Raw genomic sequence first — 15341 nt, forward strand, 5'->3', positions numbered from 1 at the left:
AAGGCAAAAAAGGGGCGCCTGAGTGGCTCAGTCAGTTAAGTGTCCGACTTCGGCTCAGGTCATGATCTCGCGGTTCGTGGGTTCAAGCCCCGCATCCGGCTCTGTGCTGACAGCCAGCTCAGAGCCTGGAGCCTGTTTCAGATTCTGTATCTCCCTCTCTCTCTGACCCTCCCCTGCTCATGCTGTTTCTTTCTCAGAAATAAATAAAACATTAAAAAATTTTTTTAAAATAAAGGCAAGGAAATAAATAAATAAAGGAGTTTGTTCTAAAGGTGGTCCTCTGAGCTCCCTGCACTTGTCAAATTGTCCCCCAGCTGCCAGGGCCAGGGCGTCTTGCATGCCCACCTAGTCTTTCTTCCTCCCCAGGCTTGCATAAGTGAAGACCAAGGGGGTGCTAGCAGGAAGAGTCTCTCTCTCACACTTATTTCAGGGCCCAGAGCGGAGGAAGGAAATGGAGGAGGAAGTTCCTCCCCTTCTGGGTGCTGGTGAAAGTGAAAGGCAGGTGGTGGGGGGGCTGGAGTGAGTCACAGCCGCTCCAGAGGGGAAGGGCTGGAGAGCTGCGGAAGCCTGTGAACGGGAGATAGGAGGCCTCGCACTGGGAGCCTGCTCTTACCGCCCAGCCCTCCTTGGCTGGGCTGGTTTCCTGGGAACTCCTGGGACTGCTAACTAGGACCTGGAGCTTCTAGGGTCTGAGGTCTGAGGTTGGTCCGGACCTGCAAATTATTCCCCAGGGCTTCCTGAGCTCCCCTTCCTTCTCCTCCTGGCCTGACTGGCTCAGGACCAGAATCACAGTGTGGGGAAGAAGTAGGCCATGTAGCTCCCTCACCCTCACCAACTTCCCAGGGAGGGGGAAAAAAAAAAACCCTCTCAGAAGAAAGACAAAATCTTTGAAAATACATGTAAGTTATAAAATACTGGTCTTGATTTTGACTGTCCTGTAGCAGGATAGAGCAACGTGTTTGTTTTTTTTAATCAAGTTTGAAAATAAACACAGACACTATGAGCACTTTAAGTCATACCATGTCATAGGAAAACTTTCAGATCTAAGGCCTAGCAATCTGCATCCCCTCAATATTGTAGTTACGCTTGTCCTTTGCTCTTTGCTCCGGAGCTCTTCGGCAGTGGAGGAGGGAAGGTGGGGATTGCTGACCAGCTACCAGGCTGGAGCCTGCCTCCAGCCAGCCAGGGCTGCAAAACAGGTTCTGTGCTGGTTTAAGGAAGGCTCCGCACCCTGCAGCTCCTCCCAGGGGTAGGGCTAGAACTGCACATACCCTGCTAGGGCCTCACCTACATGCCTCAGTGCAAAGGATGTGAGCCTAGCCCTGGGCCTTGGGCTCTGCAAGGACTTGGTGGGCTCCCCATCCTGGAGCCACATGGTTAGTTAGGAATGACTCCTGTTGTCTCTACTTCCTGTATTTGAGATTTGCTGGGAGCAAAGGAGGCACTGGCTGCATAAAGCTCCTTCTGGGTCTGGTGGGGAGGCTACCACATGGACAGATATGCTCAACCAGCTGGGCAACCAGATCTGGCTGAGAAGACGGGAGCCCAACAGTGGGCTTTGTCACTCCTTTTCCCACCTGGCTGCAGGAGCTCAGACTGGATCTCAGCCCCACTTGTTCCCAGGGTGATGCCTTTGTGTCGGGTACAGATTACACAGCCAAATGCTGCAGGGTGAGGTGGTGGGATAAAGAGGGTCACAAAGCACTGCCTTTTGGTAGTTCCCCTAAGATTCTGGCTCCTGCGTCTCCTGTGCTGCTCTGTGAACTTGGGCCCCTCCCTCACACTTGTGCTGACATCCGGGGCATCCTGGGAGGCTATGACTGACACTGTCACTATTCTTCTGTCTGCAGGCTCCAGGGTCCTGTGGAACATCATGAACTGGGAAAAGTAGACGAGCCCAGGAGCCTCTCCACAAGGAGCAAGGAAGAGCCAACAGTTCTTTCACCCTGTTCCTGACCTCACCCCCCAGTATTTTCCCCTCCCCTTGCTCTGCCCCCACTGGCTCCTGGACTAGAGCTGGGCTTCCAGCAGAACATCCCCACAGGGGATGGGCAGCTGGTGAAGTAGGACTCACTACCAGGGCCCAGTTGGCCACACCATGAACCTCCAGGCCCAGCCCAAGGCTCAGAACAAGCGGAAGCGTTGCCTCTTTGGGGACCAGGAACCAGCTCCCAAGGAGCAGCCCCCACCCCTGCAGGCCCCCCAGCAGCCCCCAGCCCCTCCACAGTCCACCAGAGTGAAGGAGGAGCCTTACTTTGGGCACGAGGGTCCGGCAGGGGCCGCCCCTGTCTCCCAGCCGGTGGAGCTGCCCCCTCCAAACAGCCTGGCTCTGCTGAACTCTGTGGTGTATGGTTCCGAGCGGACCACGGCAGCCATGTTGTCCCAGCAGGTGGGCTCCGTCAAGTGGCCCAACTCTGTGATGGCTCCAGGGCGGGGCCCTGAGCGCGGAGGCGGTGGGGGTGTCAGTGACAGTGGCTGGCAGCAGCAGCCGGGCCAGCCTCCACCCCACTCAACATGGAACCGCCACAGCCTGCCCCTTTACAGCGGACCCAAGGGGAGCCCTCACCCTAGCATGGGGGTCTCTACCTACTATAGCCACCCCGAGGCACTGAAGCGGGAGAAAGGAGGTGGGCCGCAGCTGGACCGCTACGGAAATGCCGTGCGGCCAATGATGCCACAGAAAGTGCAGCTGGAGGTAGGGCGGCCCCAGACGCCCCTAAACTCTTTCCATGTGGCCAAGAAGCCCCCAAACCAGACACTGCCCCTGCAGCCCTTCCAGCTGGCGTTTGGCCACCAGGTGAACCGGCAGGTCTTCCGGCAGGGCCCACCGCCCCCCAACCCCGTTGCGGCTTTCCCACCGCAGAAGCAGCCACAGCAGCAGCCACAGCAGCAGCAGGCCACCCTTCCCCAGATGCAGCTCTTTGAGAACTTCTATTCCATGCAGCAGCCGCCCTCTCAGCAGCCCCAGGACTTTGGCTTGCAGCCGGCTGGACCCCTGGGGCAGTCCCACCTGGCTCACCACAGCATGGCGCCCTACCCCTTCCCCCCCAACCCTGATATGAACCCAGAACTGCGCAAGGCCCTCCTGCAGGAGTCAGCCCCACAGCCTGTGCTACCTCAATCCCAGATCGCCTTCCCCCGCCGCTCCCGCCGCCTCTCTAAGGAGGGTGTCCTGCCTTCTGCCCCTCTGGATGTGGCTGGCACCCAGCCTGGACAGGAACCCACCAGCAACCTGTTCCTACATCACTGGCCCCCACAGCAGCCACCACCTGGCCCCTTGGGGCACCCCCATTCTGAAGCTCTGGGATTCCCACTGGAGCTGAGGGAGTCGCAGTTGCTGTCTGATGGGGGAGAGAGACTGGCACCCAACGGTCGGGAGCGGGAGGCTCCCACGATGGGCAACGAGGAGGGCATGCGGGCAGTGGGCACAGGGGACTGTGGGCAGGTGCTACGGGGTGGGGTGATCCAGAGCACTCGACGGAGGCGCCGGGCATCCCAGGAGGCCAATTTGCTGACCCTGGCCCAGAAGGCAGTGGAGCTGGCCTCACTGCAGAACGCAAAGGTGAGAGTGGCATGGGATGGAGGCCTGGCCTGGCAGAGGGCAGGGTGAGCCGTGTCTGTGGCCAGGGGCGAGCAAGTGACTCCAGGTCTAGGGGGCAGTTTTCTCATTCCACTGAAGGAAATGAAAGAACCCATGGGCTTCAGGGAGTTCTACAATCCCTGCATGCAAAGAATCTCTACGTGGGTGCATTTATACATGAAGGAAAGATGAAGCTTATACACACAGGTTTGCAGGCAGGAAGGTGAAAGGCACTGCCATGGGTTGGCTGCTTCATTTGGCACATGAAGGATTAGGAGTTGGGGGAGGTGAAACCATTGCCACATCTGGCATCCTAAAATGAAAAGGTGGCAGTAGTTCCACAGGTGATGATACTTGTCAAAACGCATCAAACTAATGACAAGTAGGTGCATTTTATTGTATGTAATTTTTACTGGCAATAAAGTTGATTTAAAAGCAACGACAACAACAAGAGGGAAGAGTGAATAGAATTTGAGCACCTCTCTTGTACTTGGAGTTTCTTATACTTATTCAGAAATAGTTTATCATCAAACCCTATGACGGGGATGCTGACATCCTATTTTATTGCTAAGGAAGCTGAGGCCCAAGAAGGATTTCCAAGGTCAGAAAGCTAAGATAAAGGCCTAGTATCTGACTCCAAAGCCAGGGTTTTCTCTCCTCACTAGGGGTATCAACACCCCCCTCCCCCCCACCACCACCACGCCAATGCCTACGGCAAGGCTGGCATGTCAGAAGCTGCAGAATTTGACTTCACTCCAGCCAGTTTCCAATGGGGAAAAGATATAAAGACCATTGTTACCTTGTAAAACGTTCCTTGTTTACTTTCTTTTGCAGAGATAAGTGTTTTTTGATTAGTTTTTTGTAAGTTTTTAAATTTATTTTGAGAGAGAGAGAGGAAGGGAGGAGGAGAGAGAATTCCAAGCAGGCTCCACACTGACACAGCACAGAGCCTGATGTAGGACTCAAACTCTTGAACTGTGAGATCATGACCTGAGCCGAAATCAAGAGTCAGATGCTTAACTGACTGAGCCACCCTGGTGCCTTATCAGAGATAAGTTTTGAATTTAGATACTAGTGCATGTGCCACGCACTGTGCAGGTCAAACAAAACACACCACGTGTGGCCTGAGATGGCCATCTGGGGACCCCTGCATCAGGCCAGGATTGGATGACCTGGCAGAAGGGAGGTTATGGAGAGTATTTGGGCATGTGGTGAGAGAAAAGGTATTTAGGGAAAGACCACTGGGGAACCATCATGGGTTCTTGAATCAAATGTGACTAGGGGGGTCCTGGACTTATTAGGACTTATCTTCTAAATCTTACCTCCATTCCCCTCCTTCTCCTTCTCCAGGATGCCAATGGCTCTGAGGAGAAGCGGAAAAGTGTGTTGGCTTCAACCACCAAGTGTGGGGTGGAATTTTCTGAGCCTTCTTTAGCTGCCAAGCGAGCACGAGAGGACAGCGGGATGGTACCCCTCATCATCCCAGTGTCTGTGCCTGTGCGGACTGTGGACCCAACTGAGGCAGCCCAAGCTGGAGGTGTTGATGAGGATGGAAAGGGTCCTGAGCAGAACCCCACTGAACACAAGCCATCAGTCATTGTCACCCGCAGGCGGTCCACTCGTATTCCTGGGGCTGATGCTCCAGCTCAGGTAGGAGAGGTTCCCTGTGCAAACACCTATAGTACCTGTGTGCTCCTGGGGGCCTAGTACCCTGTGAGAAAAAGGAGAGCATGGTAGTATAAGAGGGATTCAAGCAACCTGAGGAAATACTGTTTATATTTTCCAAACCAAACTTATGGGTAAATGCACTTAGGGGAGACAATGAGACAGTGTTATACTTGAACTGAAACTGCTTATGAAAATCTAGGATGTGTGAATCTCTTTCATTTTAGGTCAGAAAATTTTGGCCTCTAATGTGGGACAGATTTTGTGCTAGGCACTGGGATGTAGAGATGTTTACTTGTCTGGTCAATATAAATATATATATATGTTGAAATCTATGGTTGGGGTTTTATCTTTTTAGTTTTTTGTCGGTATTTGTTTTATACATTTTGATGCAGTGTTATTACTTGCATACTCATTTAGAAGTGGATTAGACACCTCATCATTATGAAATGTTTCTTTTTACCTTTACTAATCTTTTTGCCTCTTTTTAAAAAATGTTTATTTTGGAGAGAAAGAGAGTGCATGTGCATGAGCGGTGGAGGGGCAGAGAGAGAGGGAGACAAAGGATCCATGGGAAGCTCTGCGCTGACAGCAGAGAGCCTGATGTGGGGCTTGAACTCACGAACTGTGAGGTCATGACCTGAGCCGAAGTCGGATGCTTAACTGACTAAGCCACCCAGGCATCCCTCTTTTAGTCTCTTAAAATCTGTTTTGTGAAATATTTCATTTTATTTCGTTTCATTTAGAGAGAGAGAAAGATCATGAGTATGGGGTTAGAGAGAGAGGGACAGAGAGAATCTGAGGCAGCCTCCGAGCTCTCAGCACAGAGCTCAATCCCACCAACCATGAGATCATGACCTGAGCCCAAACTGAGAGCTGGATACTTAACTGACTGAGCCACCCAGGTGCTCCTGCTTTGTGAAATATTTAGCTTTCTTTGGTTAGTATTGCAAGGAAGAGGATAAGATGTGTATCTTTTCCATCTTTTTACTTTGAACACTTATACTTAAAGTATATCTTTCAAGTGGCATATAATAGGGGTTTGTTATTACCTGTTCTAACAATCTTTGTCTTTTAGAGTGTTGATACGGTTTGCATTTAATGTAATTACTGATATACTTGGGTTTAAATTTGTCCTATACTTTTTGCTTTATATATTCCACAGTGCCTCTTCTGTTCCCCCCCCCCCCCCNATTAATTGGGTTTGTTATTCCATTTCCCCTCTTTACTAATATATTATTTATATACCTGTTTATTCCTTATTCTTATTTATTTACTGAATTATTACTCTTTCAGTAATTACCCAAGCAGCCTTTCTTTCCTGATTTAATAGGAGGGAATGAAGCCCCACAAAAAGGAATTTGAGTGACTAGTTTTTCGATTCACTGGAGGATGGCACATAGCTTGTACCCTCCTAGATGCACAGGCAAGAAGCTAAATCATTACATACAGTGAAACTTTATGACATTAGAGCTTAATTCTCTGGTTTAGAAGAGCTACTAGAGAGTAAAATATGCATTCTTGGCTTATTGAAATCTAATATAAATTAGTATTTTACCTCTTCCAGAACAATGCAAAGTTCTTACAACACTTTAACTCCATTTTTCACTAATCTCTAACTTATAGAATTATTAACATGTATTCTCATTCTTTAAATATTTTAACATCACTAGGATGGTATAACATCATTGTTTTTGTTAAGTTTAAAATTTTAATTCCAATATAGTTAGCATATGGTATTATATTAGTGTTAAGTGTACAATCTAGTGACTCAACAATTCTATACATTACTCAGTGATAGCATTATTGTTTTGGTTCAGTTGTTCATTTTAGCCTGAAAGACTTTATGTATTTGTTGTTTTTTATTTCTTCTTGTATCTCCAAGCTTCTATCTCAGATCATTTATGTGCTGCTTGAAGAGTATTCCATAGTATTTCCTTTAGGGTGAATCTGTTAATGATGAAATTTATTAGTCTTTGATTGTCTGAACATGTTTTTGTTTCTTCATTTTTGAAGCTGGGTAGAGAATTCTGTGTTGGTTGTTATTTTCTCTTAGCACTAAAAGGATATATCATTCTATAGTCTTCAGACTTCCTTTGTAGTTATGGTGTTGGGAAGTCACCATTAGCCATATTGTTGCTTCTTTGAATGTAGGCTGTCTTTTTTTTTTTTTTTTTTAGTTTTTTAATGTTTGTTTATTTTTGAGAGACAGAGAGAGACAGAGTGCAAGTGGGGGAGGGACAGAGGCAGAGGGAGACACAGAATCCAAAGCAGGCTCCAGGCTTCGAGCTGTGAGCACAGACCCTGATGCAGGGCTTGAACTCACCAACTGTGAGATTATGACCTCAGCAGAAGAAGTTGGATGCTTCACTGACTGAGCCACCCAGGTGCCCCAAGCTATTTTTTAATCTGATTGCTTTTAAACTTTTTTTTTGGCCATTGGTTTTCACCAGTTTTTGTTGTTATACCTGTTGGTTTTCTTTGTATTTATCCTGTTTAGAGTTTGTAGTCCTTCTTAAATATTTCTTCTGTCCCATTTTCTCTCTTCTATCCTTCTGGGACTCTAGTTACACATTTCTAAGAGTTTTGCACCATAACCCCCTATTTTGTGTGTCATGCATTTTTCTGTATTTTCCATTTTTCTCTTAGTCTGGACTATCTTTCAGTTTACTCATTCTCTCTTTAGCTGTATCTAATATGCTGTTAAGCCCAGTCACTGAGTTCTTATTTTTAAGTTATTTTTTTCAGTTCCTGAATTTCTACTTGATTCATTTTTAGAGTTTCTAATTCTTTGATGAAATTTTCAACCATTTATTTTATTGCATAACTTAAGCATAGTTTCCTTAAAGTTTATGTCTGATAACTCCATGAATGGGATGTCCATGGGTCTCTTTCTGTTATGTTACTTCTTGTTTTTAAGTCACATTTTGTTCTGTTGTATATTTGGTGAGTTTTAATTGCATGGCAGGCATGTATGAAAAATTGTTGAGGTAATTAAAGACTCTGGATGTTGTTCTCGTCTTCCAGAGAGGATTTATCTTTGCATCTGACAGGTAGCAAAGGGCATTAGCAATCCTGAATTATTTTTATTTAATCAGAGATTGAAATGAGATGATTTTAAATTGGACAGTATTCCACATGTGGACTAGTCTATATCTGATTCACTTTTATTCTGAGGAGATAGCCCTTTGGAGTCCCAATCCAAAGCCTGCAGGTTTATCAGGCTCTCCTTCCTTGGCAAGCCCTAAACTCCATTTAGTTGCTCAGCTTCCCACTTACCTCATCCAGTAATGTACCCACCTCTAAGAAAAGCACAACTCCAAATGCTGGGCTCACCTTTTTCACTTTCTTTCTTTTCCTGTATCTTGGCTCATCAAGTCTTTGCCAACGTATTTGCTCTCTGATATCATCAAAACTGTGGTTTTTATACTGAGCCTGGATTTTCTAGTTATTGTCAGCTGGAGAGTTAGCCTATGAGCCCATCCTTTGTAACAGAAAAGGGAGCTTTAAGATTATCATGAGCAGCACAGTCTCTACTCTCTGGGGTCTTATTCTCTGGTTGTGACAGAGGTTGGAGGCTAAAGGCCTCAGTTTATCCTGAGGATGGCAAGAAGGAGCCCAAACAACTACACAGCTCAACATACCCATTTCATAGATGAGGAAATAGGAATGAGGAAATGACAATACAAAAAATATTGTCAAAAATAGTTTAATTTCATTTCCCTTATTACAAGATTACAAGTCATTACAGCTACCTGAGTCCATATTAGATATCTTGTCTAGCAAGTTTTGGGACCTTTGGCTCCACTGGATTTTTTTCTGTGCAATCATCTTGTTCCCCTAAGGGAGTAAGAATGAACCATTTCATTTCTTCCTAGTCTATAGAAAAGGAAAGAGGGCACAACTGGGTAAAGGACATGGCCAAGACCTCATGGAGTCAGTGGCCTCTACTGAAAGGTGTTGTGGGAGCTGTACACAGGGAGAGGGGGAAAGCCTTCTCTTTCCAGGTCTACTTAGTCAATGTGGCCAACCTCACCTGTTGGCCAACTCTGCGCCCAGGGAGATGATCTGGATGTTGCTTACTCTCTAGGGTTCCATTCTCTTTTGAGAGGATACAAATGGAGCAGAGAAAGGCCTCTATTCCCTTACAGCTCTACTGTCTATTCTATATGGAGCCCCATGAGGCATACTGAGCAGGGGGAAGTGTAAGCTAGGAGTGCTAACCTTTGACAGCGTAAGTAGGCTGGTCTGTTATCGTAGGACTAATACTATGAGAAAAAGTTCTGTGAGGACAAGACTGTCTTCTTCCTTTTGTGATCCTATGCCAAGCTTAGGTCTTGGCACCCAGTAGGGAGCTCCATCTAATACAGAGCTTGATAGCAGCTAGTATTTATTGAGTAATTACTACATGTCAGTTATTGTTCTCAGTGATTTCCACACATTAATTCATTCAGTCCTCATAGCTAATCCATTTGGTAGGTACTTACTATTCCCATGTTAAAAATGATGATGCACAGAGAAGTTAAGAAGTTTTAAGTGGTAAGTAAAGGAGGTAGATCCCATTCTAAGCAATCCTGCTGCAGAGCCTGGGCCCTTAACTACTACAGTTCTCTGCCCAATAGCATACTTCACATTAGATGTTGGGAACTATGGCCTATGGGCCATATCCAGACCTACCAATGGATTTTACATTTTATCTTTTTAATATTTAAAAGGATCATTTAAAAAGAGTGGGGAAGAGGGTAAGAAGAAGAATATGTAACAGAGACCGCGTGCAGCCCACAAAGCCTACATTTATTACCTGGCCCTTTACAGAAAGTTTGCTGACCCCTGCCCTAGTGGAGACTGTAAGAAGGGTTTTTGGACCTGCTCCCTGTCTCGGACTTGCGTTGGTGGGTGTAGTGGGGAGACTAAGTTCCAAAGGTGAGACTGACCAGCAGTGGTCAAGACTTCAGTTTCCCCAGCACATAAGAGGCTGAGCTATTTTGGTTCTGTTTCCTTCTCCAGGCTGAGGACATGAATGTCAAGTTGGAAGGGGAACCTTCAGTGCGGAAACCAAAGCAGCGGCCACGGCCTGAGCCCCTGATCATCCCCACCAAGGCTGGCACTTTCATTGCCCCTCCCGTCTACTCCAACATCACCCCATACCAGAGCCACCTGCGCTCTCCTGTCCGCCTAGCCGACCATCCCTCTGAGCGGAGTTTTGAGCTACCCCCCTACACCCCTCCCCCCATCCTCAGCCCTGTGCGGGAAGGCTCTGGCCTCTATTTCAATGCTATCATGTCAACCAGCAGCATCCCAGCCCCTCCTCCCATCACGCCAAAGAGTGCCCATCGCACCCTGCTCCGGTCTAGTGAGTGACCCACCTTCAGGGGCCATGGGGGCAGGGAATGTGGGGAGGGAGGGCAGTGGGCAGGAAGGAGACCTGCCCTGCTGCTAAGGCTGCTGGGGATTGGGCTGGAACACTGGGAAGAGGGGCTCCACTCTCTTTGAGAGAGAAAAGGTGGTTCTCCTGGTTCAGGAACAGACAGGGATGGAGGAAGGGAGTATTGGCCCAATTGCTTGGGTTCAAATCCCAATTCCACAATTTACTGTTATGTTTCCCTGTGCAAGTCATTTAAACTCTCTGGGCTTCAGTTTCTTCACTATTTAATTGAGGATAGTAGTAGTACTTGATTGTTGGTGAAGTTGCCAATTTAATCTAATTTTGGATCCACAAATAGCAGTTTCCTATGGTTCAACCTCATAGTCAACTCACAGGGTTGTGGTGAGGTTCAGATGCATTAACAAATGTAAAGCACTTAAAACACCATGCCTGGAGCATCACATTTGCTTTTAGTATTACGTGGTAGATTCTGTCTCCTGAGGCTCTTAAACAGTTGTTTTGGCCAAGAGCAGACATTTTGGCTGGCCTGGGTGGTGAATTGTTGAAAAATGTGGCCCACTCCACAAAAAGATCCACTTCCTCTGAAAAAAATGGGATAATCTTATCTCATAGTTTGGTAGAGGATTAAGTGGGAATAAACACTACCAGAGGTAGAACAAGGGTGAGGCCTGGCCATCACTAGCTTAACCTTTGACCCTGACCTTCCATGGCCTAGCTCTCTGGTGCCCCCTGGTGTCTGTGGGTGAAAAATGGCTCACCCTGGGCTGGCTGACCTTCTGTCCTCTCACGTACCTACCAAGCTTCTCTCCGTTCCTGGGTTGTGCAGGAAGAAATCCCTGTAGAGACCAGACTGGCAGCAAAGAGAGGCCTGTCCATCCATGAGTATTTATCGAGTACTTGGGCGTAAAGCATTGAACTGGGTCCTGTGAAGGCTCCAGTAGTGTATGGGACAACATGGTCTGTTCTAAAGAGAGCACAGGGTCATTAGGGAGTTAACAAGGAAACCTGGGAGACAGAAAAGCAGAGGTTCTCGGCAAAGTGGGATCAGCAGGCAGTGAGGGAGACCCTAAGCTCCAAAGCCTGCAGAGCCTAGTAGCCTGGGGTGGCGAGAAAGCCTTCAGGAGAGGGTGGGGCTAGAGCTGAGGGCTTGAACAAGGAAGAAGGTGGGGAGGGCATACTCCATACTCGGCAAAGGAAATGAGTGGTGCAAAGGCCTGGAGGTAGGACCGTGCAGGAAGAGTGAGGAGCCGTGAGTAAGCAGTCAGCCTTGGATCCAGGGTCCAGGCAAAGGGGTGGTGGGAGACATAGATGAAGGAGAGCTGCATGCGTGAGCTGAGGAGTTCAGCTTTTACTGCAAGTTGCAAGGGGAGGGGAGAGGGAGGGTGGGTAGGGAGGAGTCAGCAAAGATTTTGTTTTTGAAGCAGGGAGTGTCTCCATGTGGGGCACTAAGATAAGTTCAGGAGAAACTAAGGCAGAGAATACAACATGGAAGTAAGGAGATATAAACAGGGATCTCCTTCACTACGTTGCTAGTGTGCTGAAAGTTTCAGCTTCTTTACTAGAGCAAGCATAGTTTAATGTTGGAGTTAATTCTGTAGTATGGAAGCTCCTGGGGCAGGGACCCAGCTTTGGGTGGTGATAGTAGTAGTAGTCGTAGTAGCTTTGGGTGGTGATAGTAGTAGTAGTCGTAGTAGTAGTAGTAGTAGTAGTACTAGCAGCAGCAGCAGCAATAATAATAGCTAATATTTATTGAGGGCGAGGCTTTGTGCATGATTTCATTCAGTCCTCACATTAACCCTAGGAGGTAGGTAGTAATAGCCCCTTGCAGCAGGTGTGAAAACAGAAGCACCCACGTGCTTGGCAAAGTCACAGTTAGTCGTCACAGTTGCAGGCTGAGGAGCCAGGATTTAGTGTGCCTGATTTCCAAGTATGAGTCTCTGTGAGTCACTGCCATGGCTCTTGTGCAAACAGAGCAGCCACGTAGGGTGGGGGTGGGAGGGGGGCGGCTTGCTGAAGGGAGGAGGGTGCGATTCACCAACGTGCCTTTTGTCCCATAGATAGCGCTGAAGTCACCCCACCTGTCCTCTCTGTGATGGGGGAGGCCACCCCAGTGAGCATCGAGCCGTAAGTGCAGCCCTACCTCTGGTCCATGGCATGAGGGTGGCCGATGGGGTCCAGTGCACGCAGGCCCTGTGAAGTAGAGGAGGGTTGTGTGGATCCCACAGAAGTCTGAACAGGCCTCTGAGATTCTGCAGTTGGCTCTGGGCTTTATGGTCTCTTGCCTAAAGGAAAGGACCAGCTTGGTTTGAATTTGCCTCTGAGGAGAATTGGCAGGGCAGTCCAGGAGACTCTTTCCCTCTCTGTAAATGTGCAGCTTCTCTTCATTCCAACCTCTGGGCCTTGTCTTTCTGGCAGTATTGGCTCCCCTTTGCCAGGCTGTCCTCCTGGAAGTCAGATTCCTTTACGCTCAGTTGAGGTCTTGCTCAGCGTCTGCCGATGACCCCGCATCTTCCTCCATCCCAGAGAGAAACACTCCCCATGCCCACGAGGTGAGGCCTCACTCCCTGCCCTTTCCACCCCTGCAGACGGATCAACGTGGGCTCCCGGTTCCAAGCGGAAATCCCCTCGATAAGGGATCGCGCTCTGGCAGCTGCAGACCCCCACAAGGCTGACTTGGTGTGGCAGCCGTGGGAGGACCTCGAGAGCAGCCGGGAGAAGCAGAGGCAAGGTGAGGGGGGCCTGCGCCAGCAAGTGAAGGTGGGTTGTTGGGCAGGTGGCTGGGCCGGGCCTTGAACGTGATTTCTTCTCCTCCCTTCCCACGCTTGCTCCAGTGGAAGACCTGTTGACAGCTGCCTGCTCCAGTATTTTCCCTGGAGCTGGCACCAACCAGGAGCTGGCCCTGCACTGTCTGCATGAGTCCAGGGGAGACATCCTGGTGAGACAGTGGCCCTGGCAGAGGGAGGGACCCTGAGGGAGGCTGGCCTAGATCCTCGTCTGCTGCCCAGGAGCCAGGGCTGCTGGAGTGCTGACTGAAGGCAGGCAGGGGGGTTTGAGCAGGTTGCAGGTTGGACGGGCTCCACCTAAGGCAGTCCTAGTTCCAAACTCTAGACTTTGCCACACAGGGTCCTCTCGTTTACCCTAGTCCCTGATTTTGGGTCAGGGAGTCCCCACCCTCAGAAAGGCTGTCTGTCACTGAGGGCTTTCTCCACCTGTGGCTGTCTGCCTCGGGGGCCACATGTTCTCTCTCAAGAGGCCTGGTTCCTGAGCCGCTCCACCCTCCATGGCCTCACCCTCTTGCCCTTCAGCAGTTATGCAGGGGCAAAACTAACTCATCTTACTCACCTCACTCCTCGGAGGGCTGCAGAGGCCTTCTGAATTTTGCCTGGCACCTAGGATGCTCAGCCTACCATGTGACCCCTGCAGGGCCCTGAACTTTTCCTCACTTCCCCTTCAGGAAACGCTGAATAAGCTGCTACTGAAGAAGCCCCTGCGGCCCCATAACCACCCACTGGCAACTTATCACTACACAGGTGAGCCTGGGCCCTGGAGCCTCAAGGGGTCTCCAGCACCATTGGGGCCCCGCTTGGCACTGAGTCACAGCCCCAGGTGGGGGTGAGGTGGGGGACAGATAAGCCAGAAGCCAGAGTGAAAGGACTGACCCCAAAGATGAGGTAGTTCTCAAAGAGCTTCCTGTGCCCTGAAGGGGCAGAGAGAAAGGTGTGGGCAGGTGGGAGCCTATGCAGGCAAAACAGTCCATGGCAAGGGGCAAGGGACAGGAATCGAGGGAGTGCCATCCAAATTGGCATCAGGTGCCTGGAACTTAGACAATCCCTAGAGTGCCGTGTCCTATCCTGGGCACTGTGCTTTAAAAGGGACAGTGACCAAATGGCATAATCACAGCACCCTCTGATCCCTGGTGAGTGGTACATCTAGTGTGTGCCAGGCAGAGCAGCAAGGGTCCCACGTGCAGTAGCTCCTTGAGTCCCCACCACAATGGTGAGGTGGCTTGTAGGACCCGGTCCCAGTTCTCAAGGGCGGAGAGTGAGGCACAGAGGCTGGTAAGTGACGGAAGCAGGATGTGGATCTGGCGACCTCACACTTTTCTGCTGTTTGCTCACAGCCCCCTCCACTTCACTACCCTGGCTCCCTCTTCGCCCCACAGGTTCTGACCAGTGGAAGGTGGCTGAGAGGAAGCTGTTCAATAAGGGCATTGCCATCTATAAGAAGGATTTCTTCCTGGTGCAGCAGCTGGTGAGCTGGGGCTGTTTCAGGGGCAAGAGGCAGCCAGAGGCGGGCTGTGTGATTTGGGGCTCCCTCTGCCGGTGGTGGACTTGCAGTCTCTCTGAAAAAGCAGTCAGGTTAATGGCACTAAGCATTGTCAGAGAGAATTTTCTAAACAAAACAAGGGGAAAAGATTGGGCCTATCCTCCCCTTGGATCCACACCTTCTTCCCTCCCATTAGGGTGGGATGGCCATGCTGGGGTGCGGGGGAGGTCTCAGAAGGAGGCGTTAGTGGGCAGACCCAGTGGTGTCGGACTTCAGAGAGTGACTTACCTATGGGAGAACCGGAGGAGAAGGAAGGCTGCAGACGGCGGTGAGCCATTCCCCAGGGGGCTGGAGTACCTCAAAAGCAACAATTAGTATGTGGAGGAGAGGTCACCCTAAGATGAGGGGAGCTGAGAGCCAACAAGTGACTGTATAACCGACCGG

General features: G+C 49.5%; 1 protein-coding gene across 3 annotated transcripts in view; it reads left to right on the top strand.

The window, feature by feature from the left end:
- MIDEAS (mitotic deacetylase associated SANT domain protein) overlaps positions 1-15341 on the top strand; it is a 45274-nt gene that overhangs the window by 19911 nt on the left and 10022 nt on the right. For all 3 annotated transcript variants that reach the window (XM_077750620.1, XM_077750618.1, XM_077750619.1), the window contains 8 exons: positions 1851-3562; positions 4931-5230; positions 10253-10598; positions 12689-12755; positions 13217-13359; positions 13463-13566; positions 14086-14161; positions 14794-14882. In XM_077750620.1, the coding sequence (XP_077606746.1) occupies positions 2099-3562; positions 4931-5230; positions 10253-10598; positions 12689-12755; positions 13217-13359; positions 13463-13566; positions 14086-14161; positions 14794-14882 (2589 nt within the window). In that variant the 5' untranslated portion in view covers positions 1851-2098. The remainder of the gene's footprint in view (positions 1-1850; positions 3563-4930; positions 5231-10252; positions 10599-12688; positions 12756-13216; positions 13360-13462; positions 13567-14085; positions 14162-14793; positions 14883-15341) is intronic.

This window comes from Crocuta crocuta, unplaced genomic scaffold, assembly GCF_008692635.1.
Source record: "Crocuta crocuta isolate KB4526 unplaced genomic scaffold, BGI_CrCroc_1.0 scaffold186, whole genome shotgun sequence".
Classification (NCBI taxonomy): domain Eukaryota; kingdom Metazoa; phylum Chordata; class Mammalia; order Carnivora; family Hyaenidae; genus Crocuta; species Crocuta crocuta.